We start from the raw sequence: 21,060 nt of genomic DNA, 5'->3' as shown, positions 1-21,060 counted from the left end.
ATGATAACTTACCACCTGGAGTTTAGGGGGTTTGTTGCAATTTACCCTGTCCCCGTTGACCGTGGAATCGCCGTCTCTGTTTAGAAATTGGTTATATGTTTTTGATCTTCTCATTGACGCTGAGACAGAGCGGAGGAGGATGCCATAGAGAGGGGGAAGAGTGGCAGTAGTCTTGGCTAGCTTTTTAATTAGTTTTGGACTATAAAATGCATAATGCAATTTTGAGGCTAGCGGCTGATATTAGTTTTATGAAGTTTGCTCAATTAAGAACTATTACGTAAATAGATATAACCTATTATGTTATGCTTTAACCGTGAAATATGAGAGGTAAAAAAGAAACTAAGGTTTCAAGCTGAGTAGGACCAAAACAGAATACTTAGAGTGTAAGTTCAGTGGTGAGATTCAAGGAGGAGAAGGGGAAGAGGAGGTGAGGCTGGACTCGCAAGTCATCCCTAGGAGAGGTAGTTCTACGTACCTTGGGTCTATTATTCAGGGGGTGGGAAGATTGATGAAGATGTTACACATCGTATTGGGGCGGTATGGATGAAATGGAGACTCGATTCCGGTGTTTTGTGTGACAAGAAGGTGCCACCAAAACCTATGGGTAAGTTTTACAGAGTGGTAGTCAGACCAACGATGTTGTATGGGGCTGAGTGTAGGTCAGTCAAGATCGCTCATGTCTAGAAGATGAAGGTAGCAGAGATGAGGATGTTGAGATGTATGTGCGGCCACACCATGTAAGGTGCGTGTGGCCCCTATTGAGGACAAGATGTGGGAAACGCAGCTTAGGTGGTTTGGTCATGTGAGGAGGAGGAGCACAGACGCCCCGGTGAGGAGGTGTGAGAGGTTGACATTGGAGGGCCTACGGAGAGGTAAAGGTAAGCCAAAGAAGAGGTGATTAGGCAAGACATGGCGCAACTTCAGCTGACCAGGGACATGACCCTTGATAGGAAGGTATGGATGTCGAGGATTAGAGTAGTAGAGTAGGTAGTCTAGAGTGTTCATAACAGTAGTATTGGCACGCAATCTCGCTTTCTGTTAGTAGTTGGTTTTTATGACTAACCATTGTTTTCTTTCATTGTTGATCACCTTATTGTCTTGTTGTTTTTATTCTGCTTTTATATGGCTTTTTGGTATTGTTCCTTCTTGTCTATATTTTCATTAATGTGATACTTATGATTTCCTGAGCCGAGGGTCTATTGGAAACAGTCTCTCTATCCTTACAAGGTAGGGAGGGGTAAGGTCTGCGTACACACTACCCTCCCCAGACCTCACAATGTGGGATAATACTGGTATGTTGTTGTTATTGGGTTCCTACACGATCTCAGATTAATATACACTAATAATTAGACCAATGAACTGGGTTCCAAGCTAAATATTCTTATAAAATTAATGATTTTAATTTTAAAAAAACAGGGTCTAGGCAGGTTACTGGGTTCACGTGAACACGTACCTATTGCATTAGATCCGTCCCTGTAATTAAGAGAAATAACTTTTAAAAAAATACCATGAATTTTGCTCAAACTAAACATAATGAATTAAATAGAAATAAAAAAATCTAATTGGGATATAGTTAGACATTCAAAAAGGAAATAAGATGAAAATGGTATATCATAACTAAATAAAAATTAGGAATATTAACTTACATCAGAATTCACCTCAATTTCACAGGTGATGGTGAGCTATATATACACAGGTGGAGAAGCTAACACTAACCCAAAATTGCTGCAGCCACTGCAAGTTGAATTGCTCATTGCATAAAATTCTCCAAAACTAACAGTCTAACAATGCACATCTGATATACAATTTTTATACACCAACTTGAACTCTTCCGCAACAAGCTGATAGCGGATTCATCTAAGCGCGGTTGAAGGTTCCAGGGAGAGACTAGTCGTGCCAAAATTACGATGCCTACCATCAGCAATGTTTGTTAGCGGAAAGCCATAATCAGGAAGTTGGTTTATTAGAAGAGTTTCCAGTTGACAGGCTATGCTCTTGCCAGGGACTAAGAAATATAGGAAAGAAGCATTTTCCATTCCCTCCTTCAACCGATGAGCACGGATTCGGCCCTCAAGATCATCAGTCTGTACAAATAATAGAGAAAGAAAATGTTAAGCTATAGTATGTAAATTGAAGTAATAGTTCAAAATAACCAAAAGGACTACTAGCTTTTGCAGATGTGCCCATAGGATTCATTTGGATAAGTAAATGATATCTGTCTGTTGGACCATTCATTTCAAAACATCTTTGAACACAAGTACCTCCACAAATTTGAAAAAGCATTTCAAAGAAAAGAAACTTCTGAAAAATAGCGAAACAATTTATAAGAACAAAATGGGCTCAATTCTTCATGAGATGCAAATGTGCAATGCTTCCTCCAACTCGTAAAGCATCTTGATACAATTTAACATCACATAAAACAATTGATTCGACAGCATATGGTTGCACTTTAGGAAGGGAAAAACGTACCTGTCCAACGTAAAAATTTTTGTCAGGTCTTAACATTATATATACGCTTGAAGCACCAATTGTTGATGGAGCTGGCTGTTCCCTGGCAGCAATGAGAACACACTTCACCGCTGCCACTTCTGACGCATTTTTCACTTTACACAGCTCGAATAACTTCTTGTGACAGATAAGAGAGATAGCATCTTCAAGTTCCTTGCTTGCACTTCCCATTCGCTGCATTAATTTTGTGCTAGAATCCAAAGATATTTGTCTTGCACCATTTAATTGGTCAGAGATTTTATCTGTGCTATTGAGGTCAAAATCTGAACAAACAGGTCTTATTTGGTCTTTCTTCTTTGATATCTGATTCACATAAACTGAATTATACAATACTTCTGCTCTTCGAATCAATATTTCTGGAATTCCTTCTCTCTGAGCTGTTTCAAATGCTAGACTCTCTTTACAGACCCCATCAATAAGTTTCCAAGTTGGTATTGTTTGACCGTCAACATACTCAGTTCCCATTGCTTTATACACAGTCCTCTTGGTTTTCAGGGGTAAATCAAAAATTCCATGCAAGTGGGTTGATACAATTCCCAAACAACCAATTGCGTCCAGGGTTTCTATAACACTTCCAGCAATACATGTCCCTTTGGCCGTTTCTGTTCCTCGACATATTTCATCTATAAGCACAAGACTTCTTAAAGTGGCACCAGTAACCAGAGAACGAATTTCAGACATTTCAATCTGAGACATGTTAGACAGCTGAGAGTCAGAATGTTGCCTTCAGAAAAGCCATGAGACACTACTATTTCAGCAAGGAAAAGTGAAAACTGATGAACAAAAATACCGACACCTAGAGTCAAGATTATACACACAAAAGACTGAAATAGCTTCACTCTCAGAAAGAACATGTCATAAATGAAACTAACTCCGTTATCACCTAAAGATTAATCAAAGAGACATGCAAAAGAAGATGACTCCACAATTAGGACCAATAAAATAACTAGAAGAGAAATATTACCTTTTTGTATCATAAGAAAACTATAGTTGAAAACCAGAACTGCTAGGTACTAAAGATTTTTCTGCCAAGATGACCACAAAAAGTTCTTGTCATACATCCACTATACTAATCAATCCACTCTTCAGGGTGGAGAGGATAAGGAGATAAGTCGCACCGAAAAGTCTAACTAAATAATTCCAGGAATTATCCATCCCTCTTGACCATGGATTACAATCAAATACAAGTATTCTTAACAAGCTAAAATCATCAGGAGCAAGCAAATGCATGCAAAGAGTGAAACGCCTAGTTGCTACAATCGCGGCATGCATCATGATACAGCACCTATGTTTTTGTTCTGTTTCCTAATAAAGAACTAGGCTTCTAGCAAATAGGACGAGAAGAAAACCGTCTATGCTATAATTTCAAGAATATGGAACATATAATGTACCTGAAATGAACTTTTTCCATCAGCAGGACTATCATATGATTTCATATGCAGCATAATTGAATCAAAATGAGGAATGACAGCTGATTCAGCTGGAACCATGAATCCACACATTCCTAACAATGCAGCTGCACACAACGATCGCAGCAAGCTTGATTTGCCCCCACCATTTGGACCTGTCAAAAGAAACATTGACTGCATATCTACTGTATTCTGTACACCAGTACCTCGCGTTGCATCAAACCAATAAGGGGATAGACCAATTATCTTCATTCCCATAGTTCCATCAAGTGCCTTTATGTCCTGTATTTTGATGTCATGTAATTGGAATAACACATAAATATACGAATACTTGCCCAAAGAATGAGACCAGTTAGATGTTATATGTTGCTCTTTATGCAATCTTCCACAAAAAGTACCACAGAGCACTAATGCACCAGTCAACCCAACCAAATTCTGAAAATGTATTCTCCTGCAACTAGTTGTGAAATTTTTCAAATTCATCTGGGGGATATGTGATGTGTTAATTTTATTCCAACCTTTGGAGCTTGGAGGTACTAATGTTTTAACACATCAAAGAAGTACAGATTCGGAGTACCTGACATTTGTTAAATTGTGTGATTGTTGGGAAAACCCAATTCCTTCTTCTCCCTTCGCTGATAAGAAACCAAGATTAAGATTATGAGCTCAAATCAGGGGAAAGGTAAACAAGAAAAGTGAAAAAGTAATGCAAAGTTCAAAACACATTCATATTCAGCTCTTCAAAATAAAAGCCTTTCGCCATTGGCAATTGATGAGAAAATTTCAGAAATTTAACAACTTTACTGCTTGAACTGGAGTTTATAATTTTAATCAAAAACCCATGACGGAATTTATGGATCTTAAGTAAGCATGATAATAATTATTTAAAATATCTGGAGATGGGACAAATGGCATCTAGCAGCATCACTATGATTCTTTGTGTAGAGAAGTATTAAGTTGTTCATCAGTGCAAAGTCATATTTCTGAAAAGGAACCTTCCACATTATAGACTCATGATCCAGTTGCAAATACAAATGCAAATATCAGAAATAAAGTAAATATAAAAAAGATAACTACACTCTTTAGGGAGCTTTAGCCAACAAAAACTAGAAATTGCAGGACCCCCACCCCCAAAGGTGTGGAGGGAGAGAGAAGCAGCCCCTAAAGGAAGGGATGAAGAAACTGCTTTTTGATCAGTAGGATGGTGCCACTAACCTCACATGAGAAAATAATGCCTTTGTTATCACAATCAAGACGGACGCAAAGATAAGTATATTGATCTTAGATTGTAATTCAGAAGAAAGTGCCCTTAGCAATTCCAAGACCCTTGATTTTGCCTTAGCACTTGCGTCATGGTACCTGCGAAAGAGATCCAAAAAATTATTTAACAAAGAAAAAGAATTTCATTGTAAGACACAAATCAGCTTCAATGTAAATGTAACATAGGAACCTCGCTATTGCATCTTCCACCCTCATTGTAGTGAACCATTCTTCTCCAACCTTCTTCCCCTTTGAATCTATAGCAGGTCTGAGATGCTTAATTTGTTCTTCACCAGGCGTTCCAGCCCAAACAGTTGGAATAAATCGCTTCCCCTTAAACCATACAGCTTCATGCTCTCGAGCATACAGAATCTCCCCTTTGATTCCTCCAAGGGGGGCCGTAGTGGCCCTTATTCTTGAAACAATAGGCAGGAAATCTTCTGTTATCTAGAAAGAGAATGAAAGCCCACTTAAATATTTGTGAATTTGGTTGTCAAGTTCATTAGTATAAGATTCTTGTGTGCCTCTTTTTTCTATTTTCTTTTTTTTCCTTTTTTTTTTTTTGGCTTGGCTGGGATTCGGATCCGACTTCCACGGTTGCAGCTGCTATAAAGTACAGGTAGAACTTCTATAGCGTCAACATCTATTTGGCTGGAGCAATTAAAACTACTTTTTTCTGAAAACTTAAATTTTACAGATCACTCGTTTCAGACTCATGATTTCAATCTGGTTAGTCCCCCAGCAAAGCCATTATACACAAAACTCAAAAGGTCAACCCCCCCCCCCCCCCCCAAAAAAAAAGGGGTAGAGCCCCAATGGCATGTTACATACTTAGAGCAACCAAGGTTATACATTATTAAAGCAACCAAAGGCTAGCACTGCGACCCCAGAAACAGTATCAATGGCCAGGGCTGAAAACCCCATGCTTCAAAATCAATCAACATAAATTATCTTTAGAACCAACCAGATCAACAATATCTCAGTTAATTCCGCGCCACTATTAAAATGTTACTACCTTGTTTTATTTGTCTATCGATTACCCCAAAATTGTTCATCGGTCAGTACATTCCTAGATAATATTACTGGATTTATCAAAAAGGCTTTTACTTGACGTTGAAAAGCTGACTGCCTTTACAGCAATGTATATCTTAGATAATGAAAGAGTATTAAAGCGCACACAGATGCACAACTTGTAAATCATTAGGATTGTCGAAGATAAATAAAAAGAGACTCACAGCCAAAGATAAAGCATCTGCAGCCTTGTCTATTTCTGCATATGCTTCCTCCAAATGGATCCTCTTGACACGACCTTTCCACGGCGACTCCATATCTTCAAAAAAATCATTTGGGATGATAGGATAGGAACTTATCTTTTGATCACTTTCACCATGTACAGATATTATTTCACTGATTCTACCAGAAATCTCTCCGCATTCATTCACCTGAAGTAACAACGGGTTAACCTTAATCAGATCTAATATCAAAGCGCCTTTTGCAAGAATGGCAAAAACAAAATCTAAGTCAAATTTGTCAATACCGGAGAAGCTACGAAGAGCACACGGGGCACGTACCTAACTAAAGAGGCAAAAAGTAAAATTGGCATAAACCCTACTTGAGTAGAAAGACTTACAGAAAAAGCAAGAGGCCTGTGCATGTCTCTTACCAGGAAGCTAAACTATGATCAACAAAGTTTACAATTCTAGTATATTCAAGGATTACTACAAACCTCTAATTGCTATTAAACCTATGTATACGCTATGATCCATTGGGTATGTCCCCCAAAAGAAGTATCACGATTTTGTATTCCTTCAATTCTTTTGATGATCTTCATACATTTAAGCTTTCTACCGATCACCTAGAGTTGTAATAGAGTTGACATAAAAGGTTCTTGCCAGGTATAAAAGGTAGACGAGCTATTACAATGTTTAAAGAAATTTAAAAACCTAATGCAAGAGTCGTTCAAATGACAAGATACATTCTTGCTAGAAAGTTACTAAGCTCATACAATGCAAAAAGCAACAACAAAAAAGGCTGAATGATTCCTGTCCATCTATCCCAAACTGGAGTAAACAAGACTATTGCTCTTTAAGCATCACTCAATAATTTATATACTGTACAGGAACTCTACGTGAGAATTGGATGTGGAATAGAAGCCCCAACATCACTTACTAGTGTATCAAAATCGACTTTTAACCCAGTTGCCACCCAAGTAGGATCCATCAGTGACTCTAAAATAGCACGAAGCTCTGAATTTCTGTACATCTGCAGTATTTCATCGACCACATTCTTTATTTTGCAGAACTCTACGTGATTTGCCTCCCTCAACTCAAGCAACTTGACCAGCTGTAAATAGACAACAAAAAATCTCAACAGTAGCATTTACAAACTGAAGCATAGAAGGCTAAGAATTGTTTGAGAAGGAAAAGCAGGAAGAGAGAATTTTTTTTTTGTTTTTTGCTTCTTCTTTTTACACTCTGCTGAAGTTTTCCTACCTAGCACAAGGTTTGAAACTCCAAACACATAACATAATGCCAGATCCAACTTCTTATGGAATGAATAGTAGACAGAAGTATCAATGCTGCTATTCTGATGACAAGTTCAGAATAAGTAGACAGAATTAATGGACTTAATGTATCTCCAAAAAGCATGGTACATCCAAAAAATTCATTGCAATCATCAGTTTTATTGCATTATTCATAACGGAAAAGTTTCACACCAATCAAAGTAAAGAGGGTACAACAAGGAAAAGTTCGTCCAGAGATAATAACTCAACAAGAGAAACCAATCTTATTCTGAATCTCAAAGACGAATAAGCAACAAGAAACATGTGATGAATTCAGACGAAATAATCTTGGTGCACAAAGGGCCTCGGAAACTCCAACATTAAGCTCTAACTAGCTACCAATTCATTCACTTTTAAACTGGGAAAAGAGAGGGCTGAGCAGTCATTGAAATCACAGAGCCTCGGACTTTTAATCAAAAGGCATCAGCATCTTATGTAGGCTCTTATTTCATGCAAGAAATCTTACCAAAATAAAACAACCCAAGTTTACTAGTTAAGATGCAAGATTTTGTTACAGCAAATGAACACAACTTCATTGCGAAATATCTGCATATCTACTGAAAATAAGTTGTGCAGAAGGAATAAATTGAATATTGAAGTACAACCTTTGCAGATGAAATACAAGTAAAATCAGGAATTGAACATGTGACACTCATCATAAGTTTGCATGCCTCTGCAAAAGCAAATGAAAATATTAGTGTATAAAAATTAAATGCGCCAGTTATCGGCAGTGAAGATAAAAAAGAAGGCACGGACATATAATCCATATTTGACTCCTCTAGAAATTGCATTGACGTTAACAAGTCTCTCTCCTTCCCTCCCCTCTCCACATCAGGGCAAAAGAAAACAATAATAATTATGCCTCAATCCCAAACTAATTGAGGTCAGCTCTATGAATCCTTCAACTTAGCTCCATTTGAAGCATTTCATTCTAATACGTAGTTTTTGTCTTTTACAAATTAGGATTTCTCTGTTACTAGAGGTTCTCTACACTTTTTCCTAACAAAGCTCTTTAACAAACTAAAAAGACTTGTGGCAAACCCCAGACTTAGAGTAAGTGTACCGACATGACTAAGTCCTAATGTCAACAAGTTGGGCATTGCCCAAATTAGGGCAAATTAGCCACTGTTCAACCTCTGTGATCTTAGCTGAAAGTCCGATACCCCTTGTGCTTTAAGAAAACTCAACCTCAATGGGACCTCAAAGCTTACAGCTAGATCTTAGCTTCACTAAACTGCGAAACTATGGAGCTTCTGTTGACTTTATTGAGTCAACTTTTATTTCTGAACTAGTAGTAATAGATTTTTATAAGTCAATAGAGAATATCAGAGAAAAGCATCCACATGTTTGCTTTAAACATACATATGAGAACAATTTCAGCAAAATATGATCTTCAATAAGTTTTCTACAAAATAGGACAAACTTTTTGTTTTATAAACTTTTGGTACACCCATAACATAAGGCCCTTAAATTAGCATAAATGATTGGATGCTTTTTGTAGAGAACCATGTTTTTATGTAAGTTTTCCACATTGAGTATACCACATGCATACAGTGACTTTCCCGCTGATCAATGAAGTAATGCTTCTCTTTTATAAAGTAATAAATTTCATTAAAGAAAGGGCAAAAGCGAGCCTGCATACAAGGAGTATACTGAAAAATAGGAAACCTTAGAAAAGTAACACTTTATAAAAGAAACAATTCTTCAAAATCCCAAAGCTTTATTAGATTAAAAGTTTGTTACAATGTGTTATTTGCACGTGAAAACTGAAAGGGGGGGGGCAAACTTTTTTAACTATCATGGATTTAACACACAAAAAAGAAGGATAAAAAACAATTAGTTAATTAAAACTCTCTTTTTAGAGAACATACTTGCAGAACCCCACTAGTAAGGTTCACCTGTTCAAGAGAAAAGAAGATTCTTATTCTTTGGTTAAGCAAGGAAATAGGAATTATTATAAAATGCATGAATCATATAGAGCATTACAATCATCAAGACCTAAACAATGTGTGAGAGAAAGAGTACAGTGGGGGCTTCACTCACTATGATGTGACAACAAAACATAGTTAAAGCTGTAAATATGACCTTAAAATTGATCAAATCTATCATGCAGTAATTCGTGAAATGATTGCCGCCATGAACAAGTGAGAATGCACGAATATCTACACAAGGCATTTCTCACCTTGAAGTTTTGAAGCAATCTCATAGGCCGGTGGATTTAAAAGAAGATCCCTAACATACCTGATAGAAATAATATCACAGACATCATGAATACCAGAACGACAATAAATTTAAAAAGGACATTATAAAAAGTAAATGAACAATCCAAAAAATGATACAAGTTAGACAAAAAAGATACATGTTAACTACCAGGAAGAATAAATAATCACTTCAAAGTAGCATTCAAACAAAATTCAGTATTCGGCAGGTCGTAACCGCTGAAAGAAGAGGAGTTATTGACCTGAAAACTTTCTCTAAAGAAATACTAAGTGGGATGTACAGTTTAAAATGAGGCCTAAGTGAAACTAGTCGCATGTATTAAGCAACAAAAATCAGAAGGAATACTCCACTTCAGTCTGTGTTTGTTAGGGGTTACAGCTCTCTTGTAGCTTGGATAGAGTCTACTTAATCGATGAAGTGAGGGATGTAACAAATATAAGTTTTAACTGTGTTCCTTGAAGTATTACCCTAACCACATAAAGAATAGAAAAACTCTTTTGGGCGATTCATGGATGATGAGTATATAGCACTAACCCATATCCAATGGATGCAGTCTACAAAATCAGCTTACAACAACGGAGTAAGCTACTCGTCAAGTGTTCACGTAATTTAAAATCAGCTTAATAGAAAGGATTGACTCGTCGCTATTACCATGGAGCAAGGAGGAAGAATTACAAGTGTGGGAACAGAGCTACACAAAACTAGGCAAAGAGCTATGTGGTATGGCACAAGGCAATCTCTAGAATATATAGGAGATCACATCCATGCAAGTATGTAAAATTTAAATCATCAGTATTACTTTATGGCAGATTAAAGAAAAAACAGATTCCGCAGTGAAAACAAAAAGGAACATTATTTCTTTATTCTTTTCTAACTAAAACACCCAGACCACAGATCAATTCTTTGAACCCCATGTACCCTTTTCCTCCTTAAACTTAACAGTTACCTCCCACTCTCTGACCCCCCCCCCCCCCAAGTATCCTTCTGTCAAGCTAAACCACGAAAATAAGTGAACCTGTAAATTTTCAGAGATTGTGAAGTACCCATACATATGGACCTCTATACAACAAAAAGATAAGTATCAGGTCGGATAAATAAATTTGAGTTCTTAAGGAGCTATAGGTTTTCAATGTCAAACAGAATCGGTCATTGTCCAATGCTGCTGTATAAAACAGTGATCCCAACACCTTTGCTGCTGATAGTTCTGTTGCTGAGACGAGGATATTGTTTGGAGCAAAAATTATAGCAGCACACATACAAAAATATTTCCTGCCGGTTTATGAGGGGTGGCCGGTGGGGGGCAGGGGGTGTAGGTTTCTAGAGAGAAACGAAGAGAACTCCATGCAGTAAGGCCAGGCAGTTGTTTGCTGAAAAATGATGCTCACTTACAGAACTGGTAGACCATTGCAGTGTGGAGGAAGCAACACCTTTAATAAACATGGAATTCCTTCGGTTGGAATAGCACCTAAAGTTAACAAACCCCAGAAAGTGATGTTTTAGCCTAGGGTGACACCACCAGACAATGACAAAATGCAACTGAAATGAATAATTTAAGCATTACCAATTTGTGTGGCGGTTCCAAGGTGTAAAGGACGGGGCCTATTTTCTGAAACAACAGTGACATTTCTAAATGTAATGTCATCATCGAGACCATAAAGCTCTTTTACCTGAAATTGCATTACTTTTCATGTAGTTCAAACTGAAGTAACAGGTAGTGTCACAAAAAATGAATGATCTGAAGCAAACCTTGAACAAAAGCTCATCAATAGGATTGCCATCCAACCATTCGTGCTGTCTAGCATTACATTCTCCCCACAAAAGTCCACCTTCACCAAACTCCCCCCAACGTGATGTTCCTGAGAGGAAACCCTCCAGCAAAATGAAGGACTGAATAACAATTACATATATAAACAGAGTAAATTCTGAAATTTGAACTACTATATCTCCACCTCCATTTCACAAATTTTGCTAACTCACATGAATATTTCTCGCTACTTCAAGTGCCCTAATTGTCTCTATAAGAAAAAGATTGAAAGTAATTACGTGGCAATTGCTCCATTAAAATATATAAATAGAGTAAGTTCTGAAATTTGAACTACTATATCTCCACAGCCATTTCACAAATTTTGCTAACACCCATGAATATTTCTCCATACTTCAAGTGCCCCAATTGTCTCTATAAGAAAAAGATTGAAAGTAACCCATTCAGGTTTTCTGTGTCGATTAGCTAGTAGAATCAGTAGTGTAGGTTGTCATACATTGACAAGTAGGCAGTTGGAAGTGAAATTATATAAAACTGGTGGGAAGAAGAAGTGGGTATATTTGTAAAAAAAATTGAACTGTGGCTAAATTTTAAGTACAGGCTAACAAAGTGGCGATAGCATATAAAAATGGCCAATCAAATTGTTCTCCTGCAGTGACACGGTGAACTGGTCTCTCTATCTCAAAATTTAACCTCACCCACATTATATCCAAACAGATATATGCAGCTAAAATTAGAATGTCCGAGTATGTGGGTATTAGCCTATTAGATCCCTTACATAAGCCACTTTGCTCCCTAATTAGCAATGATAAAAACAAAAAGAGAGATCTGCAAACCTGAAGTATTGTTCCTCAATGAATTATGCAAAAACAAATGATGGCATTGACAAGTACGAAGCTTGGTAACTAAGGCTTCTTCAGTTAGGCCATCCTCCACAGAGTAAGTCTTCATAGTCTCATAAACTGAGATAACGCAATACCCCTTCGCTGAACGGGATATTCCTGTATCCACCAAATAAGAACTCTTAGTTTGTGATTTGCAAATGAAATTTCTTAATCTTTTTGTAACTAATAACTATGAGATGCTAACAAGCCAAAAAAAGTCTTTTTAACTTAAATGGTCAAACAGCAGTCAACTCGTCAGTAGAAATGTAGAGAACTTCTAGAGTAGGAAAGCTCTGAATTATCAAATTTTGGATTGAAATGGGTCCATATGGAGCAAAATAGATAGTGATGATTCATATAACCGACTCTAATTAGCTTGGAATTGAGAGTAGTAGTTGTTGTAGTGGTAAAGCTGGAACGTGTATTGGCAGGTAAGAAAATATTGATAAATACAAGGGCAACATTATGAATACTGGTAATGATAAGACGTCAGGCCTGGAAGTAAACAATTTACAATTAGAATCAATGACTCTGTTCTTGCAAAATCATTTGCGTAAAAACATCGGTTCCATAAATGCCCCATTATTTAGCTTCAATACTAAATAGCAAGAGAAACCAATCTATGCAAGAATAATTTGCTTTGACATACCAACAACAGGCATTGGTTCTGGAAAATCAAGATCTTGATCATCTCCAACAAGGCCAAAAACATAGGGACTGCCTGGATGTGCATGCCTGAAATATTGAAAACAAGTCAATTGTAAGTTGCCACAGGTTAGGACTGTCCAGCATTGTTTTCTAATAAATAAAAAAGTCAGTGATGATGGTCTTATGAATATTTGAGATACTTTGGTTTATGCTAGCATGCTGAAAAGCTTAACTTCTTTTTTCAGAAAAAGAGTTAAGCTTTTCAGCATGATAGCATAAACCAAAGCTTAATTCGCATTTCTCACAACTAATATTTTTGCATCATCGACATTAATCAGATTCAACTGTACATGGAAATATCCAAGAGATACAAACATTTAAAACTGTATAATATCACCCAGAAAGGAAATTGTACTTATCAGAAACCTTGAACTATTCACAAGTAATTACCCTGATATAAATCTGCTTTTACGAGCACGAGCTTGAGTTGGACCCTGAACTTCCTCCACGACACACTACAAATACAAACATGCCACAGCTGTACAAATTACTATTTCTGTTTTTGTGCATGACTAAAAGAAAGTGATTGACAAAGAGGCTGTGGAAGTAATATGTAGAAAAAAGATAGAGGGAATAAAGTAAGAAGATATCAAGACAAGTGGTAGAACATCATTAGAAATTAGTGCTTCAAGAAATTAATCAGTTTATAAGTTCACTAGTAAAAGACAACACTTTTAAGAGAAAAAGCCAACTCTTAAAACAACAACATATCCAGTATGATCCCACAAGTGGGATCTGGAGAGGGTGGGGTGTACGCAGACCTTATCCCTACCTTGTGTGAGGTAGAGACCAGCCAACTCTTACAAGTTCATTAAACATATCAGTAAAAATTACCATTCCATCCTCTCATGTATAAAATATATAGAGGGACACAAAAAGGATAATGAAAGTTCCAACAGAATGTTTGGGGATGGCACAAACCACAGAGAAGCCATTACGTGTGAGGTCATCCAATGTCTGTCTTAGATTCTGCAGAAAGAACAAAAAATTGACAAAGTTTACAGACAGAGTGAAACTGAGAGAGTATGAACACAGAATAAGAGTAAACAAATAACAAAAAGTCTATCTTAAAAAAACAACGTAAGGAATACAGGAGGAACTCAGCATACTCTACTGGCAGTTTTCTCAAGCATTATTATGTAGGAAGATAACTGAATAAGTAAAAGGGATTCTCCATCAACAAACTTCAAAAAGAACGAGCCATTTATACTTGAAAGTAATTAAAAAGGAAAAAGGGAAGGGGAAAAAAATGAGAAAATCAAATGATCTCCCTATTTCTTTGGCATATTATCAGCTTAGATATATTTAAAAGCTTCTTTACCCTTTTAAAAGAGGTAAAGAAAACAAATCCAGCTTCAAGCTCAGCTTCTACATGGTCAGAAACAAGATATCCTTAACGGAACAAAATCTGGTTCAGAAGAGAAATTAGTTCTGAAACCTACGTTAGCATGGAGGTCCATTCATGCAAAATATGTGATGTAAAAACTTTTTAAACGGAAAAATTAATTCAACCTTTCCTTTCCTGAGGGCCAAAAACTAGTGGCCTCCAAATTCTTGGAGTTACCTGTTTTAAACTATCTATGATTTTCACAGAAGAGAAAATTGAAAATATATATAAACAGAAAATGAAACCAGTACCAGAACTGGACAACCAGCTTTCGGTATACTATCTGAACGTAGGCCACCAAATGGATTTAATCCAGCATATTCCACAAGAATACAAGCATCGAATCCAATTGCTTCATAAAAATCGCCCACCTGGAAAGTCAGAGAATAACAAGAGGCACTCATCATTGACTTTGAGTAGAGTCCTCATAGATTGAGGAACTGATACGTGACTTTCAAGCACATGTAAAAGAAGAGTAAATGAAAGCTGTAAAATCATACTCTGCAAAGTAAAACTTCACGCGGAAATTTTGACTTGAACTGCAACATCTCCCAGTTAAGTGTTCCATCTTTAAGACTGATAAACATACGAGGTAGCCTTTGTTAAAAATTTAAGTAATATGGGACAAATAATAGACAAGCAGAGACATAGGCATATGTATATATGTATATTTTTACTTGTCGGTGTGTAGATCGGGCAGTTACTAGTTTGTAAAAATTTATCTTGGTACGGTCGAACTTGAACGGTACCCAAAAAGCAAAAAATCTGTTGCAAAATGCTTTTTGACGAATTTTTGATCAGCCTGGATTCTTTTACTTTTCAGCAGGATTCCCTAAGCCATGTCAAACAGGAAATAATATCGTTACGGTTTTTTGTGCAATTTGCAAAGCCTAACCATCATTTAGCGCATTATTATTAATATATTTATGTCCATGTGAGTATAGCCAGAAAATTCAGCTAAAAAATATTGAAATACGTAGATACTGCAGTTTGCACTTTGTGGAGTTCACAAGTCAACAACTCACTTCTGACAGGATTATATCTATATGAGGATATTAGACCAAGAATGTGCAAATACAAAAAAAAATATCAGCAAGGAAAGACAAGGATATCTTAAAGAAATCTAAAACTCTTCTCAGCAGAGTTTCAGATTCCAATTCATAGAGGAATAAACAAAGTAATGCAGAAAACCTACACATGTTAGATTAACGGACTAACACCTGTAGGTGAGCTTTATGGAGCACAAAAAAAAAAAGAGATTCTCCCAGAACCCTTGATTAAACTCCTCTCTAAGTTGGAACAAAAACTAATGTAAAAACTGCATAAAGGAAGGATAAACAGACAATTTGAAAGAACTGACCTTCCGTTTCTCAAATTTGTAGCCACACCGAGCAAGTTACAATATGTTAGCCTCTTAACCAGTAGAACAGAAGAAGGCTTTCTCAAGAATTCCATCCTCTACAAACATAAAGTCATGGTGGCAGAACATTATACCATAATTAAACTCTTGTTTACACTTGTTTAAAAAAAGGAAAAGAATCATAGATTTGCATCTCGCAATTATCAATCAACCCAGTCATTAAGAGAAATGTAAACTACCTCTTTCCACCACATAATGTTAACATAGTCTTTTTCCTCTGGAACACCTTTTGGTTGTTTGAGTTTTCTTGCGGTTGTGGTAAACAACTTTCGCTCCTTCAAGCAGCATATCCGCTCTCGGCACCTGACACTATGCGGGTGAATACAGAAATTGGAAAAAGAGTATGTGAATCCAGAAATTTGCCATCAGTTGTTGATATGAGAGTTTTATGAAATACTGAACTCAAAAGAAAAAACATATGAAGCCTGAGGTTATCTTATCCCAAAGCGTAGAATGATAAATAGGAACTCTCTTAGTCATAAATATAAATATGTTCAACTCACAACAACCTGTAGATCAAACACTGTGTGTGCCATCAACCATAAATGGCTGATTATTCCTCTATTTAATGGTTCTCAGTTTACCATCAAAATTACTAGAAAATACTCTGATCCTCTTCACACCTTAAAACTTTCTACTTTTATTTATTCAGCCCTCAAAAATATCTTTCCATAGACCATTTAAAGAGCACCAAGGTACAGTTTCTATCTGTGATTCAGCCTCAAAGGCTCAAACTGATTAAAGATCCAAATGCAAATTTCAAGAAAGTTTCTACAACTTGTCCAAAATAGGACGGGGGCAGGCTCTAATAATGGATCAATCTCAAACTAGACAGCATCAGAACCACCAGGTTTGCTACCCAAAGGAAAGTTTCGAGCTTTATAGCTAAGGAGGACAAAGCTCCTAATCCCATCGCTTAAAGAGCAAGATTTTATCTGAAAAACCAAACCCCCACTAGTAGCAAGGATTGAACGGGGTTAGATAATCTATCACATGCTGATTTCGTCTGGAAGAAATCAATTATATAAGAAGAGAAAGCCATTAGCTTTTTATAGTATTTGTCTATCTTATTTTATCATGCAACATTGAGCACCAAAATAGAGTTTATTCAAATCTCTACTTCCACGATGCCTCAAGAAGAATCTGAAACTGGTTGTCAGCGGAAGTAGAGCGATAACAAGCAAGCAGAGCATTCACAAAGAAATGGTGTACATGGAAGGAACAAAGCAGTGGTGAGCAACTACTCAAGGAGTGATAACTGATACCTATTTTACTTGCCCTTTTTTAAGGCAACAAAGTTACGAAGTTACCCTTATACAAAAATAAAGCATCGAGTATGGAGTCATGTCAGCTGTAATATAAACTAGGCTATAAAAAATGGAGTCTTAACCTGTGGAAAAGAAACTACGCTAAGGAACACAGAAGCTTCACTAAAAAAAGAAGCCAAGAAACAATGCTACTTCTCCAGTAGCCCCATCAAATAGGAAGAGCAAAGGCTTTTTTTTTTTTGTGGGGGGGAATTACTGACAAATGAGCTTTTCTTTCTAATTAGAAAGAGAGAGTTTTTGAGTTCTTAGAATGAGACAGCACATTTACAGTTCAATGGCAAAATGAGATTGATAGGACCACCAAGCTAGCAGATCAAAAAGATTAGTACAAATGTCCTACTCCTGCCTGTCCTTTTTGACAATGAATCCCCTATTCAAGCACATCTCCGTTAGGTAACTCGGGGTCAATTTTTCATACAAGCCCATCTATCTAACCTATCATTTGATGGACGGACCCTCTTGCAGCTCCAACATCCCTTGTGTCTATATGGGAGCTTTTTTTTTAACTAGCTTACTCGAACAGATAGAGCAGATGGTCTAGATACATTACTTTTTCTAGTGCTTCCATGATGGTGCCTCGCGACACAACACCGTGCTATTGAAATAATTCGTCAGTAGAAATGTTCACCGACTATCAATAGTACTATAATTCCTATTACTATCCTTCACCCATGCTTTTGATCTATCTTCACTCCAGAAAATTAATATGGTCTGTGATAGCAAAAGGTGGAGTCTTAGGCAGAACATGCCGCCCTAACCTGAAAAGTAGCATGACTAAATGCCAATTTAAACAGTGAAATCCAACATTTTTGACATAATGAATGACAGCTAATTCACTCAATTTTCTCACATCCAATTACAGAAATGAACTTTCGGGTACGAAAGATCGAAAGCATCAACCTTGACGAGCACACATGGAGCCACTGCTCAAAACCTCCATATCCCCATTTCTCGTACTCAAAATAAGCCCAATTGTTTTTTAAAACAGCTCACTGCATTTGGTCATCTTTTAACTTCAGGAGGAAGAAAATCTGAATTCCTTAATAGGCTTCACTCAACTTTCCAATATAAACACGCAGAAAAGAATACAAACAAGTAATACTCCTTTTGTCCCAATTATGCGACGCTCTTTCCATTTCCATCTATTCTAAAAAGAATGGCATCTTCTATATTTAGAAACAATTTAATTTTAAACTTCTCATTTTTATACTTAATGAAATACTCCATCCGTTCAATTTTACCTGTCAAGTATTCTAAAAATAAATTTTTATTTTTACTTGTCACTTTTCGCATATAAAGAGAAAAATAATTTATTTTTCTTGTTTTGACCTCAGCATTAATTAATCATTCCAAATCATTTTTCAAATTCATTAAGACTATACACCCCTCCAGGTAGGGGTAAATCTGCGTACACTCTAACCTCCCCAGACCACACCTGTGGTGTTGTTATTGTATTAAGACTATACACCAAATATTATGGGTATCATGGTAAATTATGCACTTTATTTATTATTTCTTAAAGGGTGTGCAGCAAGTAAAAGTTAATTTATAGTCACACAAATATATATGACACGTTTAAAAACAGGTTTCACAAATCTTTGTTTCTTTCTTGAACTCCGTGTCTGGTAAAAAAGTAAATTATTCATGAATAGCAGTGGAAAAGCACAGCATTTTCAAACTATATGACAACTCCTTGCCTCTGGGCCTACGGTGATTTCTCCATCCCACCCCCACCACCACCACCACCCAAAAGCAACCCAACAACTAGTGACCTTTCTCCTCCACACACATGAGTATGTACATAAAAGCATTAAACTTTAGGCAAGAAAAGACTTACAGCGGAGGTAAAGAGTAAGAGAAGAAGCGGCGGCGAAGTGGGAGTGATGGACGGAGGAAAAGGGAGAGTGACCGCCAACGCGGAACTGAAACGACTACGTTTTTCGCCGTAACCCAACTCATAGTAGTAGAGTGTGTGTGTGTGTGTGTGTGTGTGTGTGTGTGTGTGTGTGTGTTTTGTTCTTCCCGCCAGAGGGAACCTAAGAAGAAAAGTACTCTTAAGACCAAAGTGAAGGAAAAGCCCGGAAAGTGGAAACGGCAGCCGTGTCGGAAGGAGGGACTTTCTTTATTTTCTTTTATTTTTTCAAAAATAGTTTTTTGCTACTTATATTTAAACGACAATTGCACAAATATTCATTGTTAGGATGCTATTATAGATTAACTAAACTGAAATACTAAAATTCAAAATACATCGGTTAATTTCTAAATAGATGTCATTTCTACGAGTTTTTATGGTACATCATATCAAGTTCAACAGAGCATAATGGATCTATCAATAAAATATAAATTTGTCTATTATTAAATTTAGATTTTCACTTAAAACATCCATAATGTATAAGATTAAACACTAAATAGTCTTTCAAATATTTAGAAATCTTGCACGTTTTGTCCTATCTGACTACACGTAAGTTAGTATAATCACATGTCATGTTTCAAACGTGTAAAGATTGACTTGACTATTTTTCTATTATTTCCAGTTACTTTGAATTATGAGTGAGAAAGTAAGAGCTTAGCTTTGTTTAACCCAAAAATAGATGTATCGGTCAAAGTTAATATCAAAAAAAAAATGAATTATTAATAACCAAAATTATTTTACTTTCTTGTAATTCAAAGAATAATAAAAATAATATGTAAGGAAAGAAAGCTCATGGTAGATCGCTAATCTCTCCCAGAATTGGGTCCTTATATAATGGTACATAATTATAACAATTTTTCTACTTAATTCTCACATGTTAATGGCGTTAATTGCCTATTACCATATATAATTGTAATGATTACATTAATGACTAAAGACTTTTCCGTAATCACGATCAATGATGATTTCCCTTCCTTATTTATAACAGATTCATGGACCTTCTCATTTTGTGGTCTTCATCCATCTCGTATTGTCAAGGCACGTACATTTTGTGATGAATCACCGGGGTTGTTCCGCTCGTACCTCTTCAATTCCTTTAATTTACTTAACTGAAAGTGTCACTTATCACCTTGATAATGGTCGACGTGTCATGCTTTTTTTTTTACCAAAATAGGTAGTCGCCCCACTTTCTGAATATTCGGGAAGTGGTAAGTATTTATGTTGTGAATTTATTACCGTCTTTCCCGATCGTCATAATGTCTTATTCAGAATCAACGAGACATACGTCATGTATATTTAATGTTCAAGACACATGTCTTATTATAATTGGTTTTGTAGTTTTTCAACGACTTTTTAGGGTTTTTCAGCGACTGCATCAGTCACGAAGTGACGGTTCCATGCTGACAATTCATAATGATCATCTATGATGGCGGTTGCCTTCTATAAATACCTCATCACGCTCAATTTTGAAAATTCCTTTCTTCTTCCTTGCACTTATATCTCTAACTTCGCTTGTAGTTCTTCTTTTTCCTGTATTTCTATCATTAAAGATGTATTCTCATTCATCAAACCTTTCTTCATTACCAGACCCTCGTAAGGTGGTGATCGTTGACGAGCTCCATCCCTCTACTGCCTCTACTAGGGGTAGGAGACGTGGCAAATTATGCAGTTTAGGTTCGTTGTCCACTCGTAGTTCTAC

At 36.6% G+C, this 21,060-nt stretch overlaps 1 protein-coding gene across 3 annotated transcripts; it reads right to left on the bottom strand.

The window, feature by feature from the left end:
* Positions 1–1,593: 1,593 nt before the first annotated feature.
* On the bottom strand, positions 1,594–19,585 carry LOC107768689 (DNA mismatch repair protein MSH1, mitochondrial). Of its 3 annotated transcripts, XM_075229401.1 has the most exons (23): positions 19,287–19,562; positions 16,301–16,430; positions 16,062–16,159; positions 15,379–15,533; positions 15,202–15,277; positions 14,953–15,072; positions 14,236–14,283; positions 13,705–13,769; positions 13,256–13,341; positions 12,559–12,723; positions 11,707–11,816; positions 11,522–11,627; positions 11,350–11,425; positions 9,923–9,981; positions 8,346–8,413; positions 7,347–7,520; positions 6,413–6,619; positions 5,368–5,624; positions 5,133–5,276; positions 4,495–4,552; positions 3,900–4,199; positions 2,470–3,195; positions 1,594–2,084 (listed from the first exon to the last, which is right to left on the bottom strand). In XM_075229401.1, exons 5-23 carry the CDS (start codon positions 15,247–15,249, stop codon positions 1,854–1,856), a joined length of 3,048 nt encoding a protein of 1,015 aa, XP_075085502.1. In that variant the 5' UTR covers positions 15,250–15,277; positions 15,379–15,533; positions 16,062–16,159; positions 16,301–16,430; positions 19,287–19,562; the 3' UTR covers positions 1,594–1,853. The 3 variants fall into 3 exon arrangements, with proteins under 3 accessions (XP_075085502.1, XP_075085501.1, XP_075085500.1); XM_075229400.1 differs by lacking the exon at positions 15,379–15,533 and having other exon boundaries at positions 16,301–16,424; positions 19,287–19,585; XM_075229399.1 differs by lacking the exon at positions 15,379–15,533 and having other exon boundaries at positions 19,287–19,577.
* Positions 19,586–21,060: the final 1,475 nt, after the last annotated feature.

The sequence above is a fragment of the Nicotiana tabacum genome, chromosome 14, assembly GCF_000715075.1.
Source record: "Nicotiana tabacum cultivar K326 chromosome 14, ASM71507v2, whole genome shotgun sequence".
NCBI classification, from domain to species: Eukaryota; Viridiplantae; Streptophyta; class Magnoliopsida; order Solanales; family Solanaceae; genus Nicotiana; species Nicotiana tabacum.
Note: the sequence above shows the minus strand (reverse complement) of the source record. Positions and strands in the feature narration are given on the sequence as shown.

What these genes read in the sequence shown, in the direction of transcription:
- LOC107768689 (XM_075229399.1), bottom strand. Translation starts at nt 19,408, where the DNA reads ATGAGTTGGGTTACGGCGAAAAACGTAGTCGTTTCAGTTCCGCGTTGG. An exon ending in GTGAAGTTTTACTTTGCAGA is followed by an intron (nt 15,073 to 15,201) that starts GTATGATTTTAC and finishes CTGACTTTCCAG; the next exon opens with GTGGGCGATTTTTATGAAGC. An exon ending in GTGGAAGATGCAATAGCGAG is followed by an intron (nt 5,277 to 5,367) that starts GTTCCTATGTTA and finishes TCTCTTTCGCAG; the next exon opens with GTACCATGACGCAAGTGCTA.